The sequence below is a fragment of the Lissotriton helveticus genome, chromosome 11, assembly GCF_964261635.1.
Source record: "Lissotriton helveticus chromosome 11, aLisHel1.1, whole genome shotgun sequence".
Taxonomy (NCBI): Eukaryota; Metazoa; Chordata; class Amphibia; order Caudata; family Salamandridae; genus Lissotriton; species Lissotriton helveticus.
Window position 1 is genome coordinate 1145087758 of NC_136072.1, and position 24880 is coordinate 1145112637.

At 42.5% G+C, this 24880-nt stretch overlaps 1 protein-coding gene across 6 annotated transcripts in view; it reads left to right on the forward strand.

Moving 5' to 3' along the window:
- Positions 1-24880, forward strand: part of GOLGA3 (golgin A3) — a 188650-nt gene that overhangs the window by 84424 nt on the left and 79346 nt on the right. The window contains exons 3-12 of one of the 6 annotated variants that reach the window (XM_078667908.1): positions 2733-2996; positions 6814-6926; positions 7165-7350; positions 8334-9025; positions 10073-10184; positions 12511-12817; positions 19280-19482; positions 21205-21342; positions 22229-22390; positions 23690-24058. In XM_078667908.1, coding sequence (XP_078524034.1) covers positions 2733-2996; positions 6814-6926; positions 7165-7350; positions 8334-9025; positions 10073-10184; positions 12511-12817; positions 19280-19482; positions 21205-21342; positions 22229-22390; positions 23690-24058 — 2546 coding nt within the window. The remainder of the gene's footprint in view (positions 1-2732; positions 2997-6813; positions 6927-7164; positions 7351-8333; positions 9026-10072; positions 10185-12510; positions 12818-19279; positions 19483-21204; positions 21343-22228; positions 22391-23689; positions 24059-24880) is intronic. The other 5 variants (XM_078667909.1, XM_078667910.1, XM_078667911.1 and 2 more) reach the window with 5 other exon arrangements.

The window sequence follows — 24880 nt, forward strand, 5'->3', positions numbered from 1 at the left end:
TGGGTCATTTCTGTGGACTTTTAGGACTTGTTTACAGAATAGCAGGCACATGCCTTCTCTCAGGATAGCCTTCTGCAGGACCGTCCCTGTTGGAACATTTCTATGTACCTTCAGGACCTGTTTTCTGAATGGCAGGCGCATTCTTTTTGTCGGGATAGCCTTCTGTTGGACCGTCCCTGTTGGAACATTTCTGTGGACCTTCAGGACCTGTTTTCAGAATGGCAGGCGCATTCTTTTTGTCGGGATAGCGTTCTGCTGGGGCTTTTCTCTGGACCTTCACAAAGTGTTTAAGGAATAGTAGGTGCATGCCTTCTGTCAGGATAGCATCCCTCGTGGGGTCTCTGTCCCTCCATTTGAACAGGAGAGCATCTCTGTGCAGGCTCCTCCCCCCAATTGCAGCCTTGTTTTCAAGACTCCAAACATACCCAAGTGCTTCTTGGGGTCACAGGCTCATTGAACCAGCCGAACCACCAGGAACCAGTCGAACCTGCTTTTCTGCCTCTTCCCAACACCTCCAGCTGCCTCTGACATTAAATGCCAGCAAGGGAAGAACCATCTGTAACAATAAGGACATTTTACATAGCACATGTCACAAAGTTATCAATTGGCGCTTAAATAATACCCCAGGAGTCTTAGTGGGTTGATGTACGTGCCTGCATCTGACGTTTAATGGCAAAACCTCGAAGCAGCTTCATGTCCTACATCTGGTAATTGTGTTGGGTGTAATGTTTAATATAATGCAAAAACAAGTTTACCTTGGAACAGGGTAATTTGCCCACAATTTGAAGAGCCTCTTCTTTAGTTTTCTGCATTTTATCACCAATATAAAGGCAAACCTGTCAAATAGTATTGTTAGATTTATAAGCAAGCACAGTTATTTTCAGAAGAGCAGCGATTCATTTCCAGTTTAGAAATTAATGACCGTCCTCTGCAGTAAGAACCAACTGCATCTCAATATTTCATGTTTGTTTAAAGACACAAAAGACCCTGAATATTTTTGCCTTGTTAAATGATGACTTATCCAGAAAGGGTTCTGTTTTTGGCTCCGTCAGCCTCTTTCTGTTTGGCGTCTGCTCGCCCCACGACATTTAGGCATCCATTTAAAATGTTGCACCTTTTATTCTAATCTTCATCCATGTTGGTTTTATAGTGTTTAAGTTAAAGCCAACCGCCCGCTTCTCAGGGTTCTCATTGTATCTCATTAATATCCCATAATTTTCATTGGAACTGGACAACGCGGTGGTGCTGCTGAATGATCTTGAGGGTCCTACTCTTAAAAACTGTGTATTAGTTATCTCAATTCAAAGCTGTACACATAAGACCGTGCTTAACAGTATCCACAGGACACACTACTACAGTGCTCAGAGTGCACAGATCATGTATTACATTTTCTGCAGAGGTAGGCAATAATACACTGTCCTCTGGGTTTTAAACTTTACTCGAAGATGGTTAAGTATAACTTTCTTATACAGTGCCTACGGAAAACGAATATGTATCTAGGTTCTGATTTCCACGGAAGTTTGTCCAGGGAATTAGAAAAAAAGGAGCTATAAGATTGTTCGAAGCTGTGAAAATCCTATTTGTACCTTAAGGCATGTGGTGGAACCTTCCCCTGGAAGCAACCTAGTATTTGCAGTTGTCAGCCCTGTATGAGTATCCGAGCATACATGTAACCCTGCGTAAGTATATGAGCAGATGTGTAACCCTGTATGAATATCTGAGCAGATTTGTAACTGTGTAAGTATCTGATCACATTTGTAACCCTGTATGAGTAACTGAGCATCCATGTAACCCTGCGTAAGTATCTGAGCAAATTTGTAACCCTGTATCGGTATCTAAGCAGATTACATTTTCTGCTTAGATCACAAGGTTGCCTTTGACCCATTGATGCATAATTTATCAATAAATCTTCATAAAAAGCTGAATCCTCTTACAAAGATGTTTACATCTTGTCTCATTTGTGTTAGTCTCTTAGAAAGACTACCAGTTCCTTTCATTGCCGTCACTTCGTTGTCTTCAACTTTATTGACTAAGCCCCCCCTCTTTACAGTTCTGAGTCTTGTGTGTTTCTTTACAAATAAGCTGGACTTTGTTAGAAAAAAACAATTCTGTAACCGCACGAGTCCACTGTTTCCCAGTCTTTCAGCTCCCATCAGCACACTGCTTCCATGTCTCTCCTTTCCGCTAGTCTCCATATCTTCCACCTTGATTATTTGTTAGTGGTCTGACCTCCTTCTATCCAAATAGTTCTCTCCTAGGATAGGTAAGAAGCCAGTGCAATGTATGTGAGTGTCATCTGAACAGAGAATGTATTATGCTCGCCTGAGGAAAATAAATATAAATAATCCCTATCGTGCCCTTGGCTCTACACATCTCAAAGGCCAACGCTGCTGTAAATGGCGCTGATTCCCTAGACCAGGACTCCTCTGTACCACATTGACTGAACTGCCCTTTTTGATGCCCTGGCATCTTTAAGTGTAACATCTCAGGGGTGTCTTCCAATAATGTTCCCTGCCACACCCTAAAGCCTCAGTGGAGGGTATATGTAGATTGTCACAAATGTCAGGCTTCCTTGACTTCTCATTACAGCAATTTGGGTCCAGCCACTTCTTTACTTTTTACTGCCCACGAAAGGCCTGCCTTTATGCATGATTACAGCGAATTCTGAACGTGTGCTTGGATCATTCTCTTGCAGACCAAACACATTAATGGAAACTTGTGTCTCTTTTCAGGTACCAGTATTCAGGTGACGGAAGTGCCGTACCGCAAGCTAAGCACCGACACCAGAGACCAAGGAGATGCCTGCCGGAATGGACCCATTGCTCACCATCAAGACCCTACTGGTAGTCTATCCAACCAAGAGACCCCTCCAGGTGTGCCTGGTTTCCATGACAACCTAGTGGCGTCTCAGGGGCCTAGCACTGAGGGCGTAGTTCTTAGAAAAGAAGCTTTGCAGTCCCTCAAACTAAGCCTCCATATGCAAGAGACTACATTGTGTAAGCATCTGTTCCTGGCCAGCCCCACGTTTTTGTTTTTTTGCTTATTTCTTCAGTTTCCCCTTCTGTGCAGGCTGTTCTAAGCTTGGGCTAAACTTTCCTCTGCCTTTATTTACTGTAACACTGTTTGCCTCGCACATAACTAACATCATCCAAAAAAGCTTATGCATGTAATAAATTAACAGATTTACAAGCATTGTAATCCATTGCTGGAACTGTGCACTTATACTCCCTAAAAACAAAGTAGGTCTGCCTATAGATGCTGAGAAAAGCATTTTTGTTCCAAACTTGAAGGTGCCAAAGCCTAGGTGAGTAGTGCCTGATGTGGAGTGGATTTTGAAGTCACAAAATAACTGGCATATAGGACTCTGTATACCTGACCACCTCTATGGTAGGGGTAGATGTACATTTGTTTTAATTGATGGAAGAGTGTGTTTGATCTTGGATTGTGAGGCAGAGAGAACTGAAGTATAGCCTAAAGACCGTTTACTGCAGAACGTATAGGAGTACCGGCCATGTGCAAGCACAGGAGCAGGGGAAGTAAGAGCAAGGAAAAGCGTTTATGGTGTGAAACAGGCTGGGACCCTTCATAGCAGTCTATCGGCTCAGGACTTGCACTCACTAACTCGTGTATTTAAAAATGCTGCCAACAAACTCAAATCGGTTTGTTGGTGTTCACAGACATTATGGAGGTGGTTTACCTCCCTGGACGTTCATGTAATACTACTGCTCTTAAAGATGGGGTACGTGCCTTTGCAGAGTAGAAACGTAATTGGGAACCCCCTACACATTTCACTCAATATTAGGAAAAGGACTTTCTCCAACAAGAAAATAATTTTCTTGGCAGGAAGAAAAGTTAAATATGCAGATGCACATTTCTCTATGATTTGCCCATGCTTGAGTAAATATCACCTTATAGCAGGACATTCCACCTAGTTGTTGGAATTTTCAACCCTTCTGGATTTCCTGAAGTGTTTCTGGCATTTGTAATGAAGCCCAAAAACTGGAGATCTACACCAAACATAAGTGAAAAACCAACAGACGATTTTCGGCCTTGTTTTGGGTAGACTTTTGTGAATTGTATCAATTGTCTTTTGTTGGTGTGGTATGTGATTCCTGCTTTTTCTGGGTGGCCTCTCTTGATTAAATTTTGTCTGTAGTGCAGTTTTCTCTGCAATCCTCATTCTTGTGTTTTTTGTATGGTATACTAATTGCACTGCTTTGGGTGCAACATGTTAGTGACCTGAAACCTAAAACAAGATGAGGGAATAACTAGTTAGTCTTGCTCACAGACACAGCTCTAATTTTGCCTTTGAATGAATCATTAGCACAGCTGTAAGACTAGTCAGAGTACATAATGTGGCTGGTCTACAGTGAAAAGTTTCCAACCTCTGAATCAGCATTTTAAAAGGTGCTGTCCCATACCAGCCGTTGATGGTACAGTACCTGTAGCGCCAGCTGATTCCATGAAAAATATGCTCCAGAGCATTAATGGCCCTGATGCTAAAACCACTTTTGAATTGTATCTGAAACCTGTGCAAGAAACAAGGGCATATGAGTGTGGATAACCTGTTACCATTGCTATAAAAGTCCAAGTTGTCAAGGTAATTTTGTCTTCAGGGTTGATCTTAAAACTTTGACCCCATACAACTGCTTTTTAGCATAGGGAGCTCTTGGCTCAAAAATTGAGTACTGTGCTTTCTTTTACTCCTTGTGCCACAAGTCCCTTCTTATCTAAAATTAAAATCTACATGTCTTAAAACTGAGTTTCTCCCAGTAATAAACATGAAGCAGAAACCCTCCTTGCGTCCTTTCAGGTCAGATGAGATACCACACGTCAACAGTAAGCTCTGACGCTCATAATCCGTAGAGGGGTTTAAAGGCAAAATGCCACCCCGTTACCTCATCTGACTTTATACTGTTTGAAGTTTACTTCAACAATACTTTCTTTGCTATTAAATTAGGCACCTTCACCTTATCTAAATGTTAATTTGATTGTATTTTCTTAATATAATTTATTGAAGTGTTATTAATTGTTTAATATCATCTAGCGTTAGCTTTACGGTTGAGTGTTCCTTATTCCTTATTTTTATTTTACTATAATTTAATGTTAGTAAAGAGTTGTCACCCTTGGTTGTGATTAGTGTTCGTTTAAGTATATCAGGTTCTCTTTATTTTAATATACTTTCACTACACATTTCACAGCGCAAGCAAAAACAACACAACCATCTAAGGAGAACTATGTTTGTTCTGGGTGCCAGGAAGAGCGACATGCACTTTTCAGTTTCTTATGTCCTGACAGCTTGATGACATCGGGGAGTACAGATTCCCCCAGTCTTTCCTCTGTTGGCGGCTTGACAGTTCTTCCTATGTAGAAATTATAAAGACACTGATGTGCCCTGCCACTTCTTGTACCACTGCCTTACATGAGCAATGCACATGTATCTCTCCATCTGTTTTCATGATGTGTCAGACTGGTGTCCCAGATTTTTGCTGGATTATCAGGTGTGGAATATTTTAGCAGTTAGTGCCCCTCCTCCGTTTGCTCCAAATAGTTGTTTTGATCAGAAAACCACAGTGGTGGCCACCCACTTTTCCATTGTATATAGTTGTCAAATCGATATCTTTCCCCTCTATAGTGGGGCGTATGAGCGACTAGTGTTAGATGTTGCCTTTTTTTGTGTTCACAATAGTGCCTCTGATAACACTGGGTGTTACAGTTGTACAGATACTTACAAATTGTGGACTGCAATTGTTTATAAATTCCTATTGACATCAACGTGGGAATATTGCAGAACATTTGTTTCTCTGAGACAGTTACATCCCCAGTCTTGTACTTGATCATCATTGGGAGAACTCCAAAATAGTGAGTGCTTATCAGAGTTGTCTAACTGTAAATGTATGTGCTCTGTTTTGATAGTGAAGATTGATTGTGCTTTGTTGTGCAAAGATTTCTCCAGATGCTGGAAGTAGGGTGCACATCAAGGCGAGATTGAATGGTGTAGTACTGCTGCACCATTACTCCAAGTTAAATCCCAGCCTATCAAGTATCTGGGTACTTGTTTTCGGGGTGAAATAGGGAGGGGTGTAGGAGTCCTTTCTCAAAATATGACAGTTTACTACTGTTGTTCAAAGTTTAAACATTTTATTTGTCAAGACAATATGTATTTCTCAAAAAATTGGGAAAATTATATAAAGGTCACTACTTTCTACCTTATTACATTTCCCAGGAAAATGAGGACTTTCACAAGTTGTTTCCCTGACTCCTAGTTTTAGACCATTTTATACTTTAGCGTAATTTGGTGCATCTTTACTTTGCAAGTATTGAGTTGCCCTTATGGAAAGTATACAATTTTGTGTATAAATGCTCCTGAATGATCTGCTTCAGTTCCAAGTGCAGGGAAAACTATGCTTTGGCATAGACAGTGGTGGAGTTCTACAAACGACACGAAGGTCAGTGATCACAAAACTTTGATTGCATAGGAGAAAGTTTTCCCACCAGTAATGACATGCTTCTAAGATTCCTTGCAAGGTAACTTATTTGAGGACTGCTCGATTCTTTCTTTGCATTCTCTGGGCTGTTACTAGAACTTTGTTCTTCGCCGTATGCTGATCACTTGCACACCTGCCATCGGAATCTGTGTTGATTGACTTTAAAAGGCACCTGGGGTGTGGGGGAGGCATAAGCATGGCAAAAGAGCGATGATGTTTGTGCAGAAAGTGGACTCACTTTGTAGCAGGTATGGGCCAGTTTCTTTGCAGTATTTTCCATGTACATCGTGAATGCCATGTTTATTTTTGCTTTTGACCCCTGCAGGCTCCAATGATGGCCCTTTGCCACTCGAGAAAGAGGAGCAGATCCGACTGCAGGCCCGACGTCGCTTGGAAGAGCAGCTCAAACAGTACAGGGTACAAAGACATCAGGAGAGAGTAAGGCCCATTGTGCTGTTAAACAAGTCAACTCTACCTAGCTGTTATCCAGTTTAAAGCCTTATCAGCTTAAATGTCTTTACAGTACTAACTGCGCGACCCGTTCTCCCCAACTTCATGATCTTTTGATGAAATACGTTTATATGTTTCAGAGCCAACATTAATGAAAGCGTACACCTTTAATTTAGGTACATGTCAGTTTACAGTAACTGTGCTGTATTGTTTTTCCCCATTTGAGGTTGTTCAACGGTGCATGCTGGCATCGAGTTTTGGAAGTGTTAACGCCAAGTCTGTGCAGGCTTCTGATGATAGAGAGCACCAGCACTCCTCAGCTAAAAGTTCAGGCAGGATAGGTGGAACTCTCAGATACGTCCAAGACTTCTTTTGTTCCAGGGAGTCGAATAGGAAGAGGACAGGAACTGTGGTAGGCTGTTCGTTTCTTGTTTGTTCAAACAGGGAGATACATTTTGAATGAGGAATACTAAGCAAAAAACACACCGGTCTTACGCAAGGATCTGAATGTCTGGTTTTCCATGGATAAGGTGGAAATGACAAGACACAGAGCTGTGCTGTTCTTTTATTTAAACCAATCGGTGCTGAGGACGGCCCCTAGCCGTCCCAAGTGACGGTGGGCATGTACGGAGTATGGCCGGGGGCTGTCCGAACTCCGCCCACTGATTAAAACGCCTGCGGCGGAATTCGCGCCGCTGTCAACGAGTCAATGAGAGCATGTTGCCTTTCGAAAGGCATTTTTTTCCATTGGCTTGTTGGAAAACATGCCCTCCTATTTCTTAAAGCTCTACACTTTGTTATACTCTGTAATTTTTATATTGTCAATCTGCATTGAAGTCTACAGACTGTCCTTCCTGGCACTGACTATGTAATCAGTTGCAGCCTCATATTGCATTGCTATTTCTAGACTAGAACAGGTAGATCACTTACCTTAGAGTTGTCCTCCTGCTTTAGGAGGTTCCATGGACTTATCCACTGAAGAGATCCAAACAATCCAGGTTTTGATACTCATTGCGGAACTAATCAAGCATAACCATCAAAGATTGTGAAATATATAATCATTCAAGGTCCTACTGTCCTCTTCTTTTAGAGTCCTCTAACGCAGCATTCTAACTTTCTTTCCACTATAAAGAGGAATGTGTTTTCTCTGCCATTCAAGTATAGCTTTTCAAACATGCACAATTTGTTAGGATGCCTCGTGCAGTGTCATTTGCTCATTCATTATATCTGCTAAAAATATGCTCTGTATCACAACATACATAGTGAAGCTACACTGTGCAGTTGTATCATAAGAAAATATGTTGGCAGTGGTGAATGCAGTCGTAGCAGATACTTTAAACTTTTTATTTCCCTAAGCCTGTTTATCTGATGTTATGTCATTCTGATCTCTTTTAGTCAACCCATTCTACTCCCAAAAACCGGCTTTCAAGCACTCTGGACCCAGAATTGATGTACAACCCGGAAATCCTTCCACGGGCCAACACAGTTGCCTTAACCAAGGAGTACTCCTACATGAGAACCAGTGTCCCACGTGGGCCTAAACTAGGAAGCCTTGGACTCCAAGTACCCCCCAAGGAAAAGAAAAGCTCTCGTTCTTCCAAATCAAGCAAGATTCGATCACTTGCAGACTACCGAACAGAAAGTGCAGAGCCCTCCAGCGGAAGTTTTGTGAAAGCAGATTCATCTACTGGATCTATGAAGCAGAACAGTGGAAGTCTGACTTCTGTTGTGTCTGAGGTCAGCTTCACATCTGAGGCAGATGAGAGACTGGAGCGCTCTTCCTTAGTTTGGGACAACAGTTCGGAGATTGATGGGAGTGATTCGGGAATGAGGCTGGATGGCAATGAAAGTGACAGCTCAACCTACAGCAGTGTGTCTGCCGGCACAGGCGCATATGGTTCTTCTACGGCCATGGAGTACAAGCGGGATGCAGCGTACACTGTGAATGGCCAAGAGATCAACCAGGATGCCATGGGACGGTTCCCTTTGCTGCATGATGTACTGCAGGCAGCTGCAGCCGAACAACAGAACCAGGAGCACGAAGTTAACGGTGAAGTGCGAAGCCGAAGGGACAGTATTTCTAGCAGGTATAGTTAGAGCACATTTCATAGCTTTGTTATGTCAGAACCTCACCAATTATTCAGTAATTTGGGTATCGTAGAATAGGAATATGTAGTTAACTTTTGGTGATTACAAATTAGGCAGTGAATACGCAGTTTAGAGGTACCTGTTGCATTTGAATGTTATGCTGTTGGTATGTTATGCACAATTCATATTTTTAAATCCCGGGTGGTAAATACATTTTCGTTTGCTGCTGAATAAGAAATTAACCATTTGAACAAGTAACAAGGTGCTGCCTCCCATGATAGGCAATAGCTGCTTTAGCAAGATTAGTTGTGTCTTCAAATCCTGAATGATCCGAGTAAAGGAAATATGAAGTGACACAAACTAACAGTGTCTCATATTAATACCATGTCGGGTGAGTGGGCGTAGAGTTACCTGTAAATTTACAGGTCCACATTTCAGTCTTTGCAGTTTGCAAAAGAGTCCTGCTTTCCTTGTAGGTCTGCAAAAACAGCCAAAAATGCATGAAAATAGAATTTTGGGATACACTCATTGGGTGAAGTGATTTTCCATCAGAAAAAACTTCCAATGGGGAAGGAAGAGCGTGAGGAATTAGATCACATTGTTAGTACGGTTGTTGGGATTTTAAAGCGGCTGCTTATGGAACTGTGAATGTGCATTCAAAGAAAGAATCCCAACATGGTCCAATAGATCCTTCGGGCTTAGTATGACGATGAAAGTGTAAAGTTTGTTGAGTAATGGAAGTTCAGTCATGTGACATTGTGTTTATACACTGCATATGAATAGTTTGAGTTGGTCTGTAGAGGGAATAGATGTGCATTGTTAGCTGAAACACATTTGTGCATTTCAAGAATGCCACTTGTGATTTAAACCTAACATTTATTTGACACAGTATATTTGTGCACAGAAGTGCTGTTTTACCTCTAGTTTATTAACAGAAAAAGACTCTCTGAACAGGCTCTTGAACCTCCTCTGCATTGTTGACCACATTAAGTTCTCTAATTCCATTCCTATACTGTCGCCTATGTCTGTGCCGGTCTCTCCTGCAGTGTGTCCATGGAAAGCTCCATTGCAGGGACTCATGATGAGCTGCTGCAGGTCCTCAAGGAGAAGATGAGGCTGGAAGGGCAACTGGAATCGTTATCCTCAGAAGCCGGCCAGGTACACCGAGGCATTTACACATCGTCTTGATTTTATTTTTATCTATTTTAATAATATTAGCCATTTCATCTATCCTGGCTCTGTGTCTGAAGATTAGCACAGAAAATGTTAACTGTAGCTGGAACATCTTAAACATGAGCTGCTCTAAAAAGCAAAGCATAGTGTGGTGATTGGGTGGTGGGTCTGGTTGAAACCGGAATAGTGAAACTAGGATGTGATCGGGAACATAGTATACCACATATAGCTGGAAGTACTCTAGGCACACATTAAATTTGTCCTATTTACATTGTAAATTTACGGATTAAGCCGCAGGAAGGTACTCCTTTTCCCAAACATTCACGCTCCAACTATAGCATGTCAGTCACCAGGTTCCATCTTCTCATTTCAATGCTTCACAGCAGGAATCAGTAACTTGCATTAGAATTATAGATGTTGTGATTCCTATTGTTCTATTTTACAACCCAAAAGATCTTGTGTATTTTCTTGTGCTTGTACATGTTTGTAAGTGTTGGTAGCTCTTGGTGACCATGTTGTATAGTACAGTAGCTATTAGTTGTCACTCAAATCTAAATCCTTTAGTGTGAAGAGCCCCTAAGCAACTTTAACAAGTGATTTGACTCCTACCTCTTCTTATTCCCCTGCCCAGTAATCCTTAGTAACACTAATATCACTTGCTTGGTCATCTCTGCTCCCAGTTAAAGGTCAGTGGAGTGCACCGCTTGCAAAGCGTTGTAGATTCATTGAGTGATGTGGGTTTGCTCCATTCTAACGTGTCCTCAAGCTCACTTCTTCTCCAGCATCTAACGCTTCATTCCGTTGCCTTCCAGTTTCTGTGTGTGTCCTTGCTGAAAAGTCTATACCCCAAGGATGCAGGAGTTAGCTCGGTATCTAAAACACTGAACTACTGCTCTGTCACTTTCCACTCCTGGTTAAAGTTGCACTCTGCCTCAAGCTTTAAACTTGCACAGTTTTGGTTTTGGAGGGTGTTTCTCACTGCTGTGTAGTTAGGGTAATCCAGAGACACTGCTCTTTAAGCTGCTGGATGAGCCTAGCTAATGTTCTTGGCGCTCAGTATAAATCAGCCTCTGCAGAATCAGGTCTGCAGCATTAACATTTATGGGATCTAATGGCAGAAGCCTGTGCTTGGAGTGAGGACATGGTGTTTAATTATGCTGTTTTTTGTTGTTGCTATACTTCATATTGTTTTGCCTTAATATGAGCTGCTAGTAATGTGTGGGGCTGGTGAGGTAATGTCACCTAAGCAGGCTCATCAGATGTACATGTGTTCAGACGAGCTGCTATGGTGGGGTTGTAGATTTGTGTTTAATAGCACTGCCCTTCAAGTGGGACCTACCGACTGCCTATATGTTCATGATCAAACAGCCAAATCACACAGCAAGATAGTGAGTATGTTATACACTGCTAAAGTTTTGAAATCCCTGTAAGGAAGTCCAAGTGTTCCAGTGGATCACAAGCTATGAAAGAGTTTAAAAATAAAAATCCCTTTCTGTGGGACAGAGGTATAAGATCATCTGTGGACCTACAACTTACTTGGTATTTGTTTATTCTGTTCTTATGGTATTGCCTTGATGTGTTGGACTGAAACGTGTATTAGTTCAACACCTTCTCCAATGCTTGAGTGTCCTTGTTCGAAAGTAACTGGAGCAGTATTCTACCCCAGACCCTGCTGATGTTGTCTGACGTGGGAGTTACTCCAGATTTCTGTTTGGTGGTATGGCCCACGTGCTCTCATTGTGGGTGTAGCCATAAATGTGATCTGTGGGAGGGATCAGTGTAGTTTTATGGCACGTGTGACTAGATTGTGGGTGTGTCTTCCTTGAAGCAGGATCCTCCATACATGAACCTGTTCCAGGTGTACTAGGAAGAGGTTGAAAGTGGTATCCATTGAAAGCTTATTCAGAGACTGGAAACCTCATCTGCGGTAAGTTAGAAGTGGCTGGATCATGGTCTCCTAGTAAAGCCAGCACTTCACATGTATTCCTCGATATAGCTGCTGCCAATTGCAACCTTATGATGGTATCTGCTAGTGTCTTCAAAGTATAAGACACAATACATTGGCCACATGGGGGCTGTGAGTAATCTTGCGGGCATACCAAATGATTGCGCCCGCTGATTGCCACCTTTAACTAACCTATGGCTGTGTAATCTTTCATACTGGTAGAGAGAGGAAGTGCTTTTGTATTTTGAGTCGAAGTAATGTTAATATTAATTGTATATATTTTGCCCAGAATGGATGTGGCTGGTGCTTTTCATGCACTAACCTGTGTTTGGTCTCTGTGGTGATTTTGTTTGTTTTTCCCTTCAGGCCCTCAAAGAGAAGACTGAATTGCAGGCCCAGCTGGCGGCACTGAACATGAAGCTGCAGGCTCAAATGGAAGATAGTCAGACCAGCCGACAGAAGCAGGACTCCCTGACTTCAGAGGTTGGCACGCTGAAGCAGTCCTGCTGGGACCTGGAACGGGCAATGGGGGAACTGCAGAACAACCTGGAGGCTAAGAGCGCCAGCTTGGCATCAGTCAGCAATGACTTGCTGGTGGCGGAAGAACAGTATCAGAGATTAATGGGAAAAGTGGAAGACTTGCAGAAAACCATTGTACTGAAGGATAACACGGGTGAGTGATCTCCAAATGCAGTCATAGCAGTTAAGGAATCTCTTGTCCCTCTATCTTGCTCCACATGCTGCAACACCGTAGGCTCCACCTTGTTTGCCTTTTCTTGCTCATGCTTAATTTTTTGTCCCACCTCAGTTTGTGGCCTTCAGAAATGCGGACCATACTTCTAAAACTGTTCAGTAACAATCAGTCATTTTTGTAATGGAGGGCTTTGGTAAAACTTCAGTGAGATGTCTGGAACCCAATTTGTTTGGGTATCCTTTTACAGTAGTTCGGGAACTAAGTGCAGTTCCTATTTGCTACATGATCTTTATTTATTTGTGGTTCTTGAAGCTTGACATTCTCCATCTTGAGACTGCAGGATGCACATGATCGACATAAGAAATTAATTCTGAAATGTGCCTCCCAGTCCAGAAGAGACAATTTCAGCAGATCTATGAAAACAAAATTGCAATGCAGAGATGAAAAGTCCAGACTCTTTTCATTACATATACATAACCTGGAATTACCATATACTTAAGGGGGAAAAAAATATATTATTTTTAATTTTTCCAGTTTCAAGAATCAACAAGCAATTGGCATAGCCAATAGGTCTCGCCTTTGGGACCTCATAAGGGTTTAGCCAGAGCTATTGGCTTTGGCATTGTTTTTAAAGTATGTGGTAGAACAGCGTACTGTACTGAATAGTTATTAAGCCACTCACAGGAGGCCTGCCGACTGAACCCACTGAAATACTGTGGTGCTGCAGTTATCTGGTCTGAATACATCCATAGAGCAGTGCAGATAGCAGCTGGGACTCAGTCCTGGCAAGACTGTTATTTTTTGGAGACAGAATATAACACAATGGTGGGGAGAGCTTTCTGTTAGGACCTTAACAAAGTGTTGGGGGTAGCAACAGTTTGATACTTAAATAAAAACATTTAGACCAAAAAAAACACCACACAAGGAGTAGATAGAGTTGGCCACTCTACTGTACTGTCTGCCCATTCATTGAGAGCACAACAGATAATGGTATTCTTTCCAAAAATAATAAATAATTGTCCTAAACATGCACAACCAAGGCGTCCTGCAATTGGCCCAAAAGGTCACCAAAACAAATGCATGCTGAAATAAGAAGGTGCAATGTTCTTACAATTTTCTTAACCCGTGCGCAGATTTGAGAGCGTTGTCCACCAATCTCTGAAATACTTATACAAAACAACTCTCATCTTCTGTTTTACTACCAAACCCAAAACAATAATGCAGCTAAACTCAAAGCAGTGCAGTCAGTGCGCCACTGAGGGTACTATCTAGCCTGTAATTTTTTGTCAGGCGTAGTGAAGCTCCCAACTTTGCAGCAGTTGGTAATGAGTCCCTTGAAATTATAATGCTGCTCTCCCTTTATCCATCTTTCAAAATAATTGAGCCAGACACATTGTTCTGAGGATCAAAATGGCTTGTGAATTAAAGGCAGAAAATTCTGTTGAGAATTAATGCACTTAGAAGGGTTTCTTGATTGGAAAATGCATGTTTAATTGCGGCGAGGCACAAATTGTTCCCTTCCACTCGTGTGCCAGTTTTTTTTTTCTTTTTTCAGATTTATATAGCGCGAACTCGACCCGAAGGTATCGGAGCGCTTTACATGAGCACTGGTTACATTACACAAGGACATTCTTTTTCACAAAATTTGGAATTTATATTCCCATGAATGGACTAGCCATATAAACTACAGCTGACTGCATTAAAAGCATCACTAAGCACAAACCTGTTTCCAAAGTTTCAGTACAGTTTCGCATCACAAGCTTTTCCTGGCACTTTTCGATGTTAAGAAGATTGGGTGTGCGCTCAGTCACTCACTTGCAAAGTTGCTTGTAATATCCAGGTGCACATTTGACCGTTTTTATGATACAATGAAGAATGGGCTCTAAAGCCTCAAAATGTAGGAGAAAGGACCATGTTAGAAATGGGATGTAAATGACTGACCTTGCATGAGAACTTAAGTAGTGCTTAGAGTAACTTCTAAACCCTAACATCGAACTTGCTACAGTAATACCCAAAATGTACCCAGTTTCTTGGATGTTATGACCCTCAGCAAATTGTTACATGATGTATCCCATAAAGCATCGAAATGTCATACAAAATAATCTGAAAACTGTTCCGCTATGCACGTGAGATGGTCAAGATCCATGTGCAGTCACTCGGACCACCATGATATTTGTGCACACCCATGCACCAAGCCATACGTCTTTGAAGCGTGTCCTCTTCCTAAAACGCATCATGGACAACATTCTTTACCAGAGACCCTTACTCTACCAACACTGCACCTTCACCGTACCTTCAGAGCGAGTCCAGACAAGGTTATCTACCTCTGCCTATTCAATGGGAGCCGCCATGACACAAGACACGTTCCAGGAACTCATGCACGACTCTACCCTACCACGTGCAGTTGCCATCTTGGGAGGGAAGAATTTCAGGGACATGCCGAACATCAAATGGAAATGCAACTTCCCTGAAAATAAGTGTAGCGGCCATCTTACATATGTGTATTTATGGGATCCTATACACAAGAAGAAGCAAGCGCTTTGCAGTTAAATCCATTTATGCTTGACTAAACGTGTTTCTATTGTTTATTATACTTTTACATATAAGAATTGAATACTTTAATAGATTTGAAATTAAACATGCCAGTCACTCTTTCAAAATACAACAGTACTTCTTGACAATGCAGCAGTTGAAAAAGCCACCTATGAGTGTCTGTCAGTCAGGTGTTTCCTTGACATTAATGAAAAATTCTGTCAGTCCGAGATGGCCGCTACTTTCAGTAAAAGCTGTGAGTATTTTCGTCAAGTGCCTGGGAAGCCCACACTGATGCTTGCATCGCAAACCTTACAGTGTACTACAGGAAACTACCTACCAGGCAGTGAGAGTGAGGGGGAGCAAGAGGTGAGCCCGCGAGTGGTGCACGCGCGCTTGGGAGAATCTTCACTTTTCAAGGTCTGCCCTCGTGCTTGTGTCGTGCCCCTGCTCGCACTCGCAAGGTGGATGCCACCACAAGCACGAGTGCAGTACTTGAAAAAGTGAAGCGCGACGACGAAAGGCCCTCCTATGCAGCGAATGCGCGCTGCGTAAGCGAGACCTAAAAAACATAACATCACTTTATGTCGGCGGTTGATCACAGGCACATGTAGCAGTACGGCAGGACCAAGGTATAACTCAGGCAAATCTGCATGTCGTAGGTCAAGCATACACTTAGACAGCTTCATAGCCTTGATGTTACATTCATAGCCACAGGAGCTTATCCCCAGCACATACAGCATTATAATAGTGTGCAAGTTGATAGTCAGTCTCAAGATTTCATAAGCATCTTCCATTATATCAAATCCATATTACTTCCTCCATGGGCCCCAGATCCTAAACTTTGTGGGACAACCTCTTGCCTGGTATATAACTTTTTCAGCAATCATATACATGTCCATGCCCCTTCTCCATTTTTCCAAAGTTGGCGATTCTGTTCCCCCATTTCATGGCCAAGTCTCTCTTGGCCACCACTAGGCCCAACCTACAGAACAGGAGTCTGGTTCTCTGGAGGTCTACTTCTGTTTGGATGTCTAGTATGATGTATTTAGGATCCATTGTGGGGGACACTGCAAGGATTTTCGCTAATTCGTCTACCACAGCAGTCCAGTAGGTGGTAACGACTGGGCACTCCCAAAGCGTATGAAAAAATTTGCCTCTTTGCTCTAACTACCTCAAGCATGTTGGTGATTGCGCCCCCCCTAACCTATGCAGTTGAGACTCTGTGCAATATTTTGTACTGTATTAGCCTCAATTGTGACTTGATTGCCACTGATCTCTGGTGCTTCTGTTCTCTTCCCAGTCTTTATCATGTAGCTCGCCCAAGTCTCGTTCCCAATGTACTCTGAGTTTTTGCAAGGTATTAGGTGCATTGCTGGCGATTGATTTGTATGTACAGGAAACCGCCTTTTCCACTAGTTCACCCACGAGTTACCTCCCCCTCCAATGGGCCATGTTCAGGAACATCTGCTGTATCTATTCCTTCTGTTTGTCATTCATGTTTTAATTGCACATATTTGTCGTACTGTTTGGGGGCGAGGTTATAATCTCTCTGCAGGGAACTGGAAGGAGTTAACTCTCCCTCCCCCACCCCAACAACTCCTTTCACCCCCCTGCCCCTCCCCCACCCCCTGCCCCTCCTCCTAGCAGATTGCCCAATTTGGAAATTTTTATTAGGTACCAGGATCTAAAGCCTGCCAATTTCCTTATTTCCCTGAACCACTTGTCTGGCCATAGTGGAGTTTGTGCTAATACTAGTCTAATCTATAAAGAAAATAGTCTCATGACATGGCAGTTATAAGTTACATCAGGAAAAAGATGATTTTGCTCTTTTTCAGCCAAGGTTTTCAATAACACGGACCATGTAGTGGCCTTATCTACCGTCCAGTGTCTAAGAAAGTCTACGGCTGCTTTCTTGAGAACCTAATGTTTGTCCACCCAGCGAACAATACAATTGATGCTAATCAGCCCTTCACCATGTTCCTCAGAGTAAGCTAAGGTACTGATCAGGGGCTGGGATAATCACTGTTAATTTGTAGGCATCATTTATTTAACCATATTCATTTAATGCCCACGTAATGTCAGTTTAGAGGCAACTCATTTACACGATAATAGTAGGGACTATAGTGCGTGTAGGGTCAATTATCTTTGATTTCATCAGCATCAATAGAGATACTGCTGTGCTTCATAATGTAAATGATACAAGGATCCATTCCTATTTACTAAAGCGCCATAACAAATAAACTCGTCCACCTGATGCAGAAATCTGTCTCAGAAAAAATGTGGCATTCACAATACCCCACAGATATGTATCTTCTTAGACCTTTCTAAAGCACATGCCAAATTGTCTTTTTTAGCTAATGATTTTAAGACTTTCACGCTTAAAAAAAACTGTGTAGTGGCAAGTTGTTCTGAAAGTGGCTGTAGGAAGTAAGACGCTCCATAGTGCTCCATAATAAGAAGACATTTTAGGTAGAAGAGAATGTACTTTGAGTGAATTTTGAATCGCAAATTCGTCTGTGTTTAATAGTACTTCTTTTTTTTAAACCGTTATCATACCAAACATTTTTTAATTTGCTTTCTGGATGTTATGCAAGTGGGAAAGAGAGCTAAGCTTTCAAAGTGTAATAGAAAGGGGGCAATAACAACCCAGAGGAACATCGGGAATACATAATTTTCAAATACTAATTACTAAGGTAGTTGTTTTTAATGGGGCCTGGGCTTCATCTAACTACGCCTGCAGGTCTTTTTTGTAGAGATGGTGGAATTTGCTACCCTTGTTCTGGGCGATAAATCTGAGCTATGCAGCTCCAGAACTCCAGTACTAGCCCCCATGCTTGGAAGCGAGCTAAGGAGTTCTGTTTCAGATTAACAGTCATATTTTGGAGTTCACTTCTTCTTTTTTGGGGTTTTGAGTCTTAAGCTGCTTTACTAAATGGTCCTTGTAAGGGTTTAGGATTTTAATAATGCATTCCAGTTCATCTCCGGAGTAGGTGAATGGTAGAATATTCACCTTCCACAAAGTGTGGTTGGGTTCCTGAGCACGGTATATCCATTACATTTTTCAAGTGTCTGGATTTAGAATGAGAAGCTGGAGGCAGGAAGCTTATGCCACCCCAACCACTCCAGGTCAAGGAATGGTAGACCTCTCTTCATCTCCTTCGAGCCAGGAGGACAGCAGCTTGAAGCATTAGGTAGGAAGTGTGCACTCAATAATAGCCACGTTTTGGGTTTGGCTGTAGAGTCTGATCTCCAAATGTTGAGATTCGAAGTAATCTAATACCAAAGTATTGTGAACCTTGAGGAGTGTGCATGCTATGATCTTGTTCCTCTTCCATCCATTCAAAATCATTACCGACTTTAAGTCTGGAAGTAGAAACCAGCCGAGAACAACCCTGCCTTATTATTCGACCCTCATACCTGTGAAAACTAACAAGCTAAGAAATGTGTGATCCCTGTAAGATTGCTTACAGTTTTTATCCAAATATAAACTGTTTTCAGTGGCAGGCTCCCACCAAAGCAACGACTAAAAAGTGCAATGATCTTGCTTAAGTGAGTGTCTAGCTCCCAAAATAGTACTTATTTGTTGTGTAGGATTTGCATGTTCAGATTGCACCAAGCCTGCAGCTACATCTCGTTCCTCTGAACTTGTTAAGAGGCAAAACAGCTCTCACCCTTTATCCACCTGTTTCTAAATCTGTATTCTTGTCCTTAAAAATGAGGTAAGCACACTTCCCAGACGATAACTTGTCTGACTTCGATAAAAAAAAATGTTTCTCCACTTTGCATCTTTTGGTGGCATCTTTCTGAATGTCCTAATATTGACCGATGATAGTAGAACACTTTGGCCCAAGGAGACCCGGTGGGACCCCTTGATTTTCTTTTTTTTTTTTTTCTTCTTTCTCCCAGTTCTTGACCTGCGGCAGCAGATGACCTCCTTACAGAGCCAACTCCAACAGGTTCTCCTGGATCGTACTACCCTGAGCAGCAAACTGAAAGCATCCCAGGTGGAAATAACTTCGCTCCAGCAAGTGCGGCTGTGGTATCAACAACAGCTGTCACTGGCACAGGAGGCTCGGGTGCGTCTGCAGAGTGAGATGGCCAACATACAGGTACGGATTCTACTTGAATTCTTTCTCCATTTTCTTACTGTTTGAGACGCTGTTGCCCGGCCTCTTGTAAGATGCGCATGTGCTGACCAATGACCTCTCAACTGCTTTGAATGACACCAACATGAATTATTTTCAAATTAGTCTGGAAAAGACTATCCGCAACCAAAAGCCCTTCTCGCTGACCGCTTAAAATTTACATGTACCACAATATCCATGCTACGACGTAGTCCTTCCGAAATTTATTTGACCTTTGATTCTCTTTGTTCTGCATATCAGCAAAGATAAATAACTCGTCTTTGTCTCCCTGGAACCAGTGCACAGACAATAGCTACCTTTTCCTCAATGCATATACAAAACTACCAACCAGGGCCTTGTCTGTTTTGGAGGTTCAATTTCACTGTTGTCCTACTTCTGTGAATCATGTATTCGAACAGGTCCTAAATGTGCTAGTCAAGATAGTGGTATGTGTAAGACTCTTGGATGCCTTCTCAACAGCACTATTCAGAAAAGGGGGTGGTGATGAACAGAGTGTCTGAATTAAGCAGACCACTCTTACCCAGTCCAAAGATCAGGGCTTGATCCATCACCGTTATTTAGCTCACTGCCCCATCCCAGCTCAGAACCTGGCTATATGCAAATTAGTCTGTCCCTGGCCCAGTGCATCATGGGAACAGGGCAGACCAAACTACCAAGCCAATTCTTCACCAGAAAGGAGACAAGCTACCGGGGACCGGTTTCTGGCATTTCAGCCTCGTCGGCCCGGCTTGCTTGAATCCTGAAGGAGCAGTGAGCAAGGGACTCATGTCTGAGTATACCCTGCCACACCTATAGTGGCCAAAAACGATTCAGAAACCCCTTGTTGTTAAAAATTCTCAACAGCACTGTCCTCATTGCCTATCTGGCAGCCCCCTATTACTCATCAACGCTGTCTGTCCGGCAGCCCCCAAGGAGAACAGGAGAACCTGTTCATTCTGCATTAACCTCCCCAAAGTATCACACTTACAAACTGAGCACCTATGTTTCTCCCACTCTGCAAAGGCTGCTGCACCAAGAGTCCCACTGCAGGAACAGGACTATCGCCACAAACACACTGCCCATTTCAGCAGTGCGTACCTCCAAACAGCAGCCCCTACATCTGGAACTGCCACCCAGCAAACGGGAAGACTGCAGGCAATGTCCACTAAGTTTCATGAAAAACAAACCACATTCCATACCCAGAGGTGTGTCGCCGCGGCCAGGGCGACTGATGCTGGACGCTGGGGATCACGGTTCGATCCCCGGCTGCGGCGGCAGGGGTCTGCCCAGCACCATGCGACTCTGGGCAGTAGCTCGCTTAATCTTCCCAACAGCCCCCAGCGCCGAAATACCCCTTCGGGGGTGATTCGTGCACTATACAAGTACTGGATTTACATTTTTACCCTCAATGCATATTCATCATACACCTCATCTTGCCCTCAGTCATCATTATTCTGGACCTGTTCATGCACACATGTTCACCCATGTGGTTTATAGAACTTTATCAAGCTGTGCACAGTAAAAATGTTATAGTTACCGTTTTCCCGAAGGGTTACTCGAATCTGATATCTAGAGTCATGTAATATTTTCTAATTAGGAATTTTTGTCGTTAAATATGATGTTCCTTTTAGACTTTAATGATTGAGCCCCAATTGTGTCTTTTCTTCCTTCTATTGTATCTGTTTTCTCTCTCCCACGTCTCCACAGGCAGGGCAGATGACCCAGGCAGGAGTAGTGGAGCATCTCAAAATAGAGAATGTATCTTTATCTCATCAACTGACGGAAACACAGCATCGGTCCATCAAAGAAAAGGAGCGCATTGCATCACAGCTGCAAAACATTGAGGTAAATGAAAAACATAATAACTGCCTCAATTCATGATAACTGCTGCCTCAAATGTTCTTCTTTCATACTCCGCATACTCAGTATTCATTGTAAAATGTTAAGACTGGATTCACAGCATAGAGGTTACCTTCTATGGCCTGAAGGTTGCTGGCAGATCTCTGCAAAAGGCATAATATAACACTTAGATTTATATTGTTGTCAGTTTTGATGGGAAGCTCTTTCTATGCACAACTTATGTATTAAAAGAATTGGCAGCTTTTGGAGAGACCGTATTCATTACACGTGAGATGCCCTCTATCGATTTTTTTATTTTTTTTATTTTTTTTGTGGTTATGGTAAAAATTGCTTGACATCATATTCCTTATAAACCACAGGGAGAGCCAATCCTTCCAGTTAAAAGTATCTATAACTTTTATCTGGTAGTTAAAAATCTAGACCCTCCTCTCTGGGGGTTTGTGTACCCCAGCAGTCCTGGCCAGGGGACAAGTGAGAGGGTGCCACTTTCCTCTCCTTTACAAAGTCCCAGCTAGGTTCCTTTCTCCTCTGAGCACACTTGGGACACAGTGATTGACATTGTGAGGAGGTGCAATTACAGGGATGATTGGAGTAGTGTGGGAAACAGAATTCAAGAGCTTGGGGAACAGCCACAGTGTGGGATGTTTTTCTCTCTATCACAGATGAAGTTAAGCCTCCAGGCCTTCTTAACCGTCGTGTATCTTGATTATTAACCCAAGCAGCAATGGAGTTTCATCACAGCATTTGCTGGATGAAATTGTTTTAGTTGTTTTGGATCTGTAATCTCTAATGCCTCTATGACTAGTTTGTAATAGCATTGCTTGGTATTTGTCTTCACTTTATTGATCTTTTGTTTCTTTACTGCGGGTAGGCAGACATGTTAGACCAGGAGGCCGCCTTCTTACAGATCCAGGAAGCTAAGAACATGGTGGAGGAAGATCTGCAGAAGAAACTGGAGGAATTTGAGGATGAGAAGGAGCAACTACAACGATTGGCTAATTCAGCCAGTGCCCTGGAGAAAGATCTCGACCAGGTATAATATTGACTGTGGCCCCAGTGGTACTAGTTTAAATGTTGCATGAACATCTGAAGAAAGCAGAAGCCATCCCAGAGCTATATAAAGCAAAGCCAAAGTGATCGACCGACTTCTTCATTGTTATCGCTGAAATAGCACAGCCCATTAAGTTTGCTTATCTTGAAACCCAAACATTTTTACAGTCCTAAATGGTGCTTGGTTATCATTTTTTGTCAAAGGACTTGGGGCGTTGTTTCGTATTTAGCAGATATGGGACATCCTACAAAAAGTGGCAGCCCCTATTCAGAGTGTATAGATATGCTCATGAATGCACTCTAATGTTGGCAAATAAGACATCTGCCCTGAGCTGGCATATAAAGTGTATTTCTTTGAAAAGCTTTAAACAATCTAGCATGCAGGCCTACATTGATTGCTTTCACAAACTCTCCAGTGCCAGGTTTAAGACCGTGAGTGGGCAAACTGGTGAATCGGGCACATCTCCTCACCAGAAATAGTATTGCATTTCCTACTGACTGGTCCTCTGCAGTTTTCTTCTGCGCTGTTTGTGACTGCCTGAGCTATCGGAGTGCAGAGTGGTGAATTCCTCATTCAAGCAGTTGGAGCAGTAGTGCTGGAGAGTGGACCACAGCTGAGCGAGAACCTGTTTTGGACCCTAAAACAAAGGGTCTTGGCTTATTCTAATTAACATCCAGTGTAATAATTTGGGTCTTTGTTTTTGGCTCATGGTATGATTAACATGGGTATGGCATTGTCTGAAGATGTTAAATAGTATTGCCGAACCGAAACCTCAATATGGTTTGTTTCCCCTGCCTGGAAAACATTGTTGGGTAACTAACATCTGTATATCAAATGCAATTATTAATTCTTAAGATTCTCCTTTCCCAGAATTCCTTCTTGCAATTTTTCTGAACTGTATATTTCTAGAAAATCCACAGCAAGTCATGAAAAATTGCATTTCTGCCCTCTAGCTGAATCAGTGAATCTGGACTTGTTCAAATGTGACTAGGACTGTTTCTGTAAACAATAACACATAGAGCAACGGTCTTAAGTGAATTAGGATTTCAAATGTTATTAGTAGTATTTGCGAACTTGGCTCTTTGTAGCTGGCTGGGAATGATGTTCACAGATAAGGAAAGGCTATACAACAGTTTGTGTCTCTAAATTCTATTTTTCAGGTTTTACTTTACCTTACTATTGTACATTGGGGTGGAACTGGTCAAGGCACAGTGGAAACTGTAATCTTTCAAGGAATGGGTAATAAAAACCTTTTAACATGTATCATAATTTTCGAATCAGGCGACACTCACCCTGCACCAGAGAGATCTGCAGCTCCAGGGTCTGCAGCAGGAGCATCTGGACCTGCTGAAACAGGTCACCCTCTCGCAGGAGTCACTACACTCGAAGGAGCAAGCCTTGTCTGATCTCCAGACCCGCTACGATGAGCTGGAGGCAAGACTCGAAGAGCTACAGTCTGATGTTACCTCGAAGGACGATGCCATCCAGTACCTTCAGAAAGAGAAGATTGTGCTGGAAGTGGCCTTGCAAGCTGCTAGGGCAGAACAGGAAGGGCTCGGCGAGGGAGCCCAGCGCCTGGAAGAGGGTGCAGAAGCTGCCTCTGACATGCTAGAGAAGCTCCGGCAAGAAACAGCAGTGAAGACCAGTCAGGTAACACGTTTTTGTTAAAGTGATTACTTTTTCTTTGAAAACCAACCCCTTCATGTGTTTTTTTAAGTGTTAATCTTTCACCTGGACACTTTCCGTGCAAGATTGTGACAAGTATTTTTGTACACTCTGTTGTGATTGTTGCAGTTTCACCTAATTTGAGCTTTCCTCAAAATCCACAGTGAGATTACAGTATAGCCAGAGTACAACTACAAGATTGTATTTAGTTTAAGAATGTGATTGGATCAGAGTTACACTGCCTTTTTAGCACAGACTATGGTAGCCTTTAAGACTGCATGTATCTTGCATTGAATGTAGGCTTGCCCTCCTTTTTGGCAAGAAAGCTACACAAGGATAAGCCGCCAGTAAAACGATGGTTCCTCGTTCAACTTCATTTAGCTGTACTTAAATTCATGCATACCTGATGCGCAAGAGATTCCGTCCAGAGTGTTACCTAACGGATCGGTCTTCAGTCAAGCTTAGGAAAGAGATCAATCTTCTCAGTTTTCGCAGACAGTTGAAAACTTTGCTTTTTTATTGGATTGCAGGACTGCATTTCTGACTCCTATCATATTTGGTTAGGCCTTTCAGCAGTGGCAAGATAACCTCTGATAGAGGGTACGCTGCACTTCCAAACTTTGAATTAATGGAGCATAAGCTAGGTGCATCATTACACGAAGGGCACACTCAGCTTGCTGGGTGTTTGGGATGATTGTAGAAGAATGTAATATTTTGTAGATGTTGCAGTTATGAATTTTCAGATCTTTTAAGGATTTGGAGTTGAGGTTTATGCATTACAATTTATTTACTACTGGAAACACACTA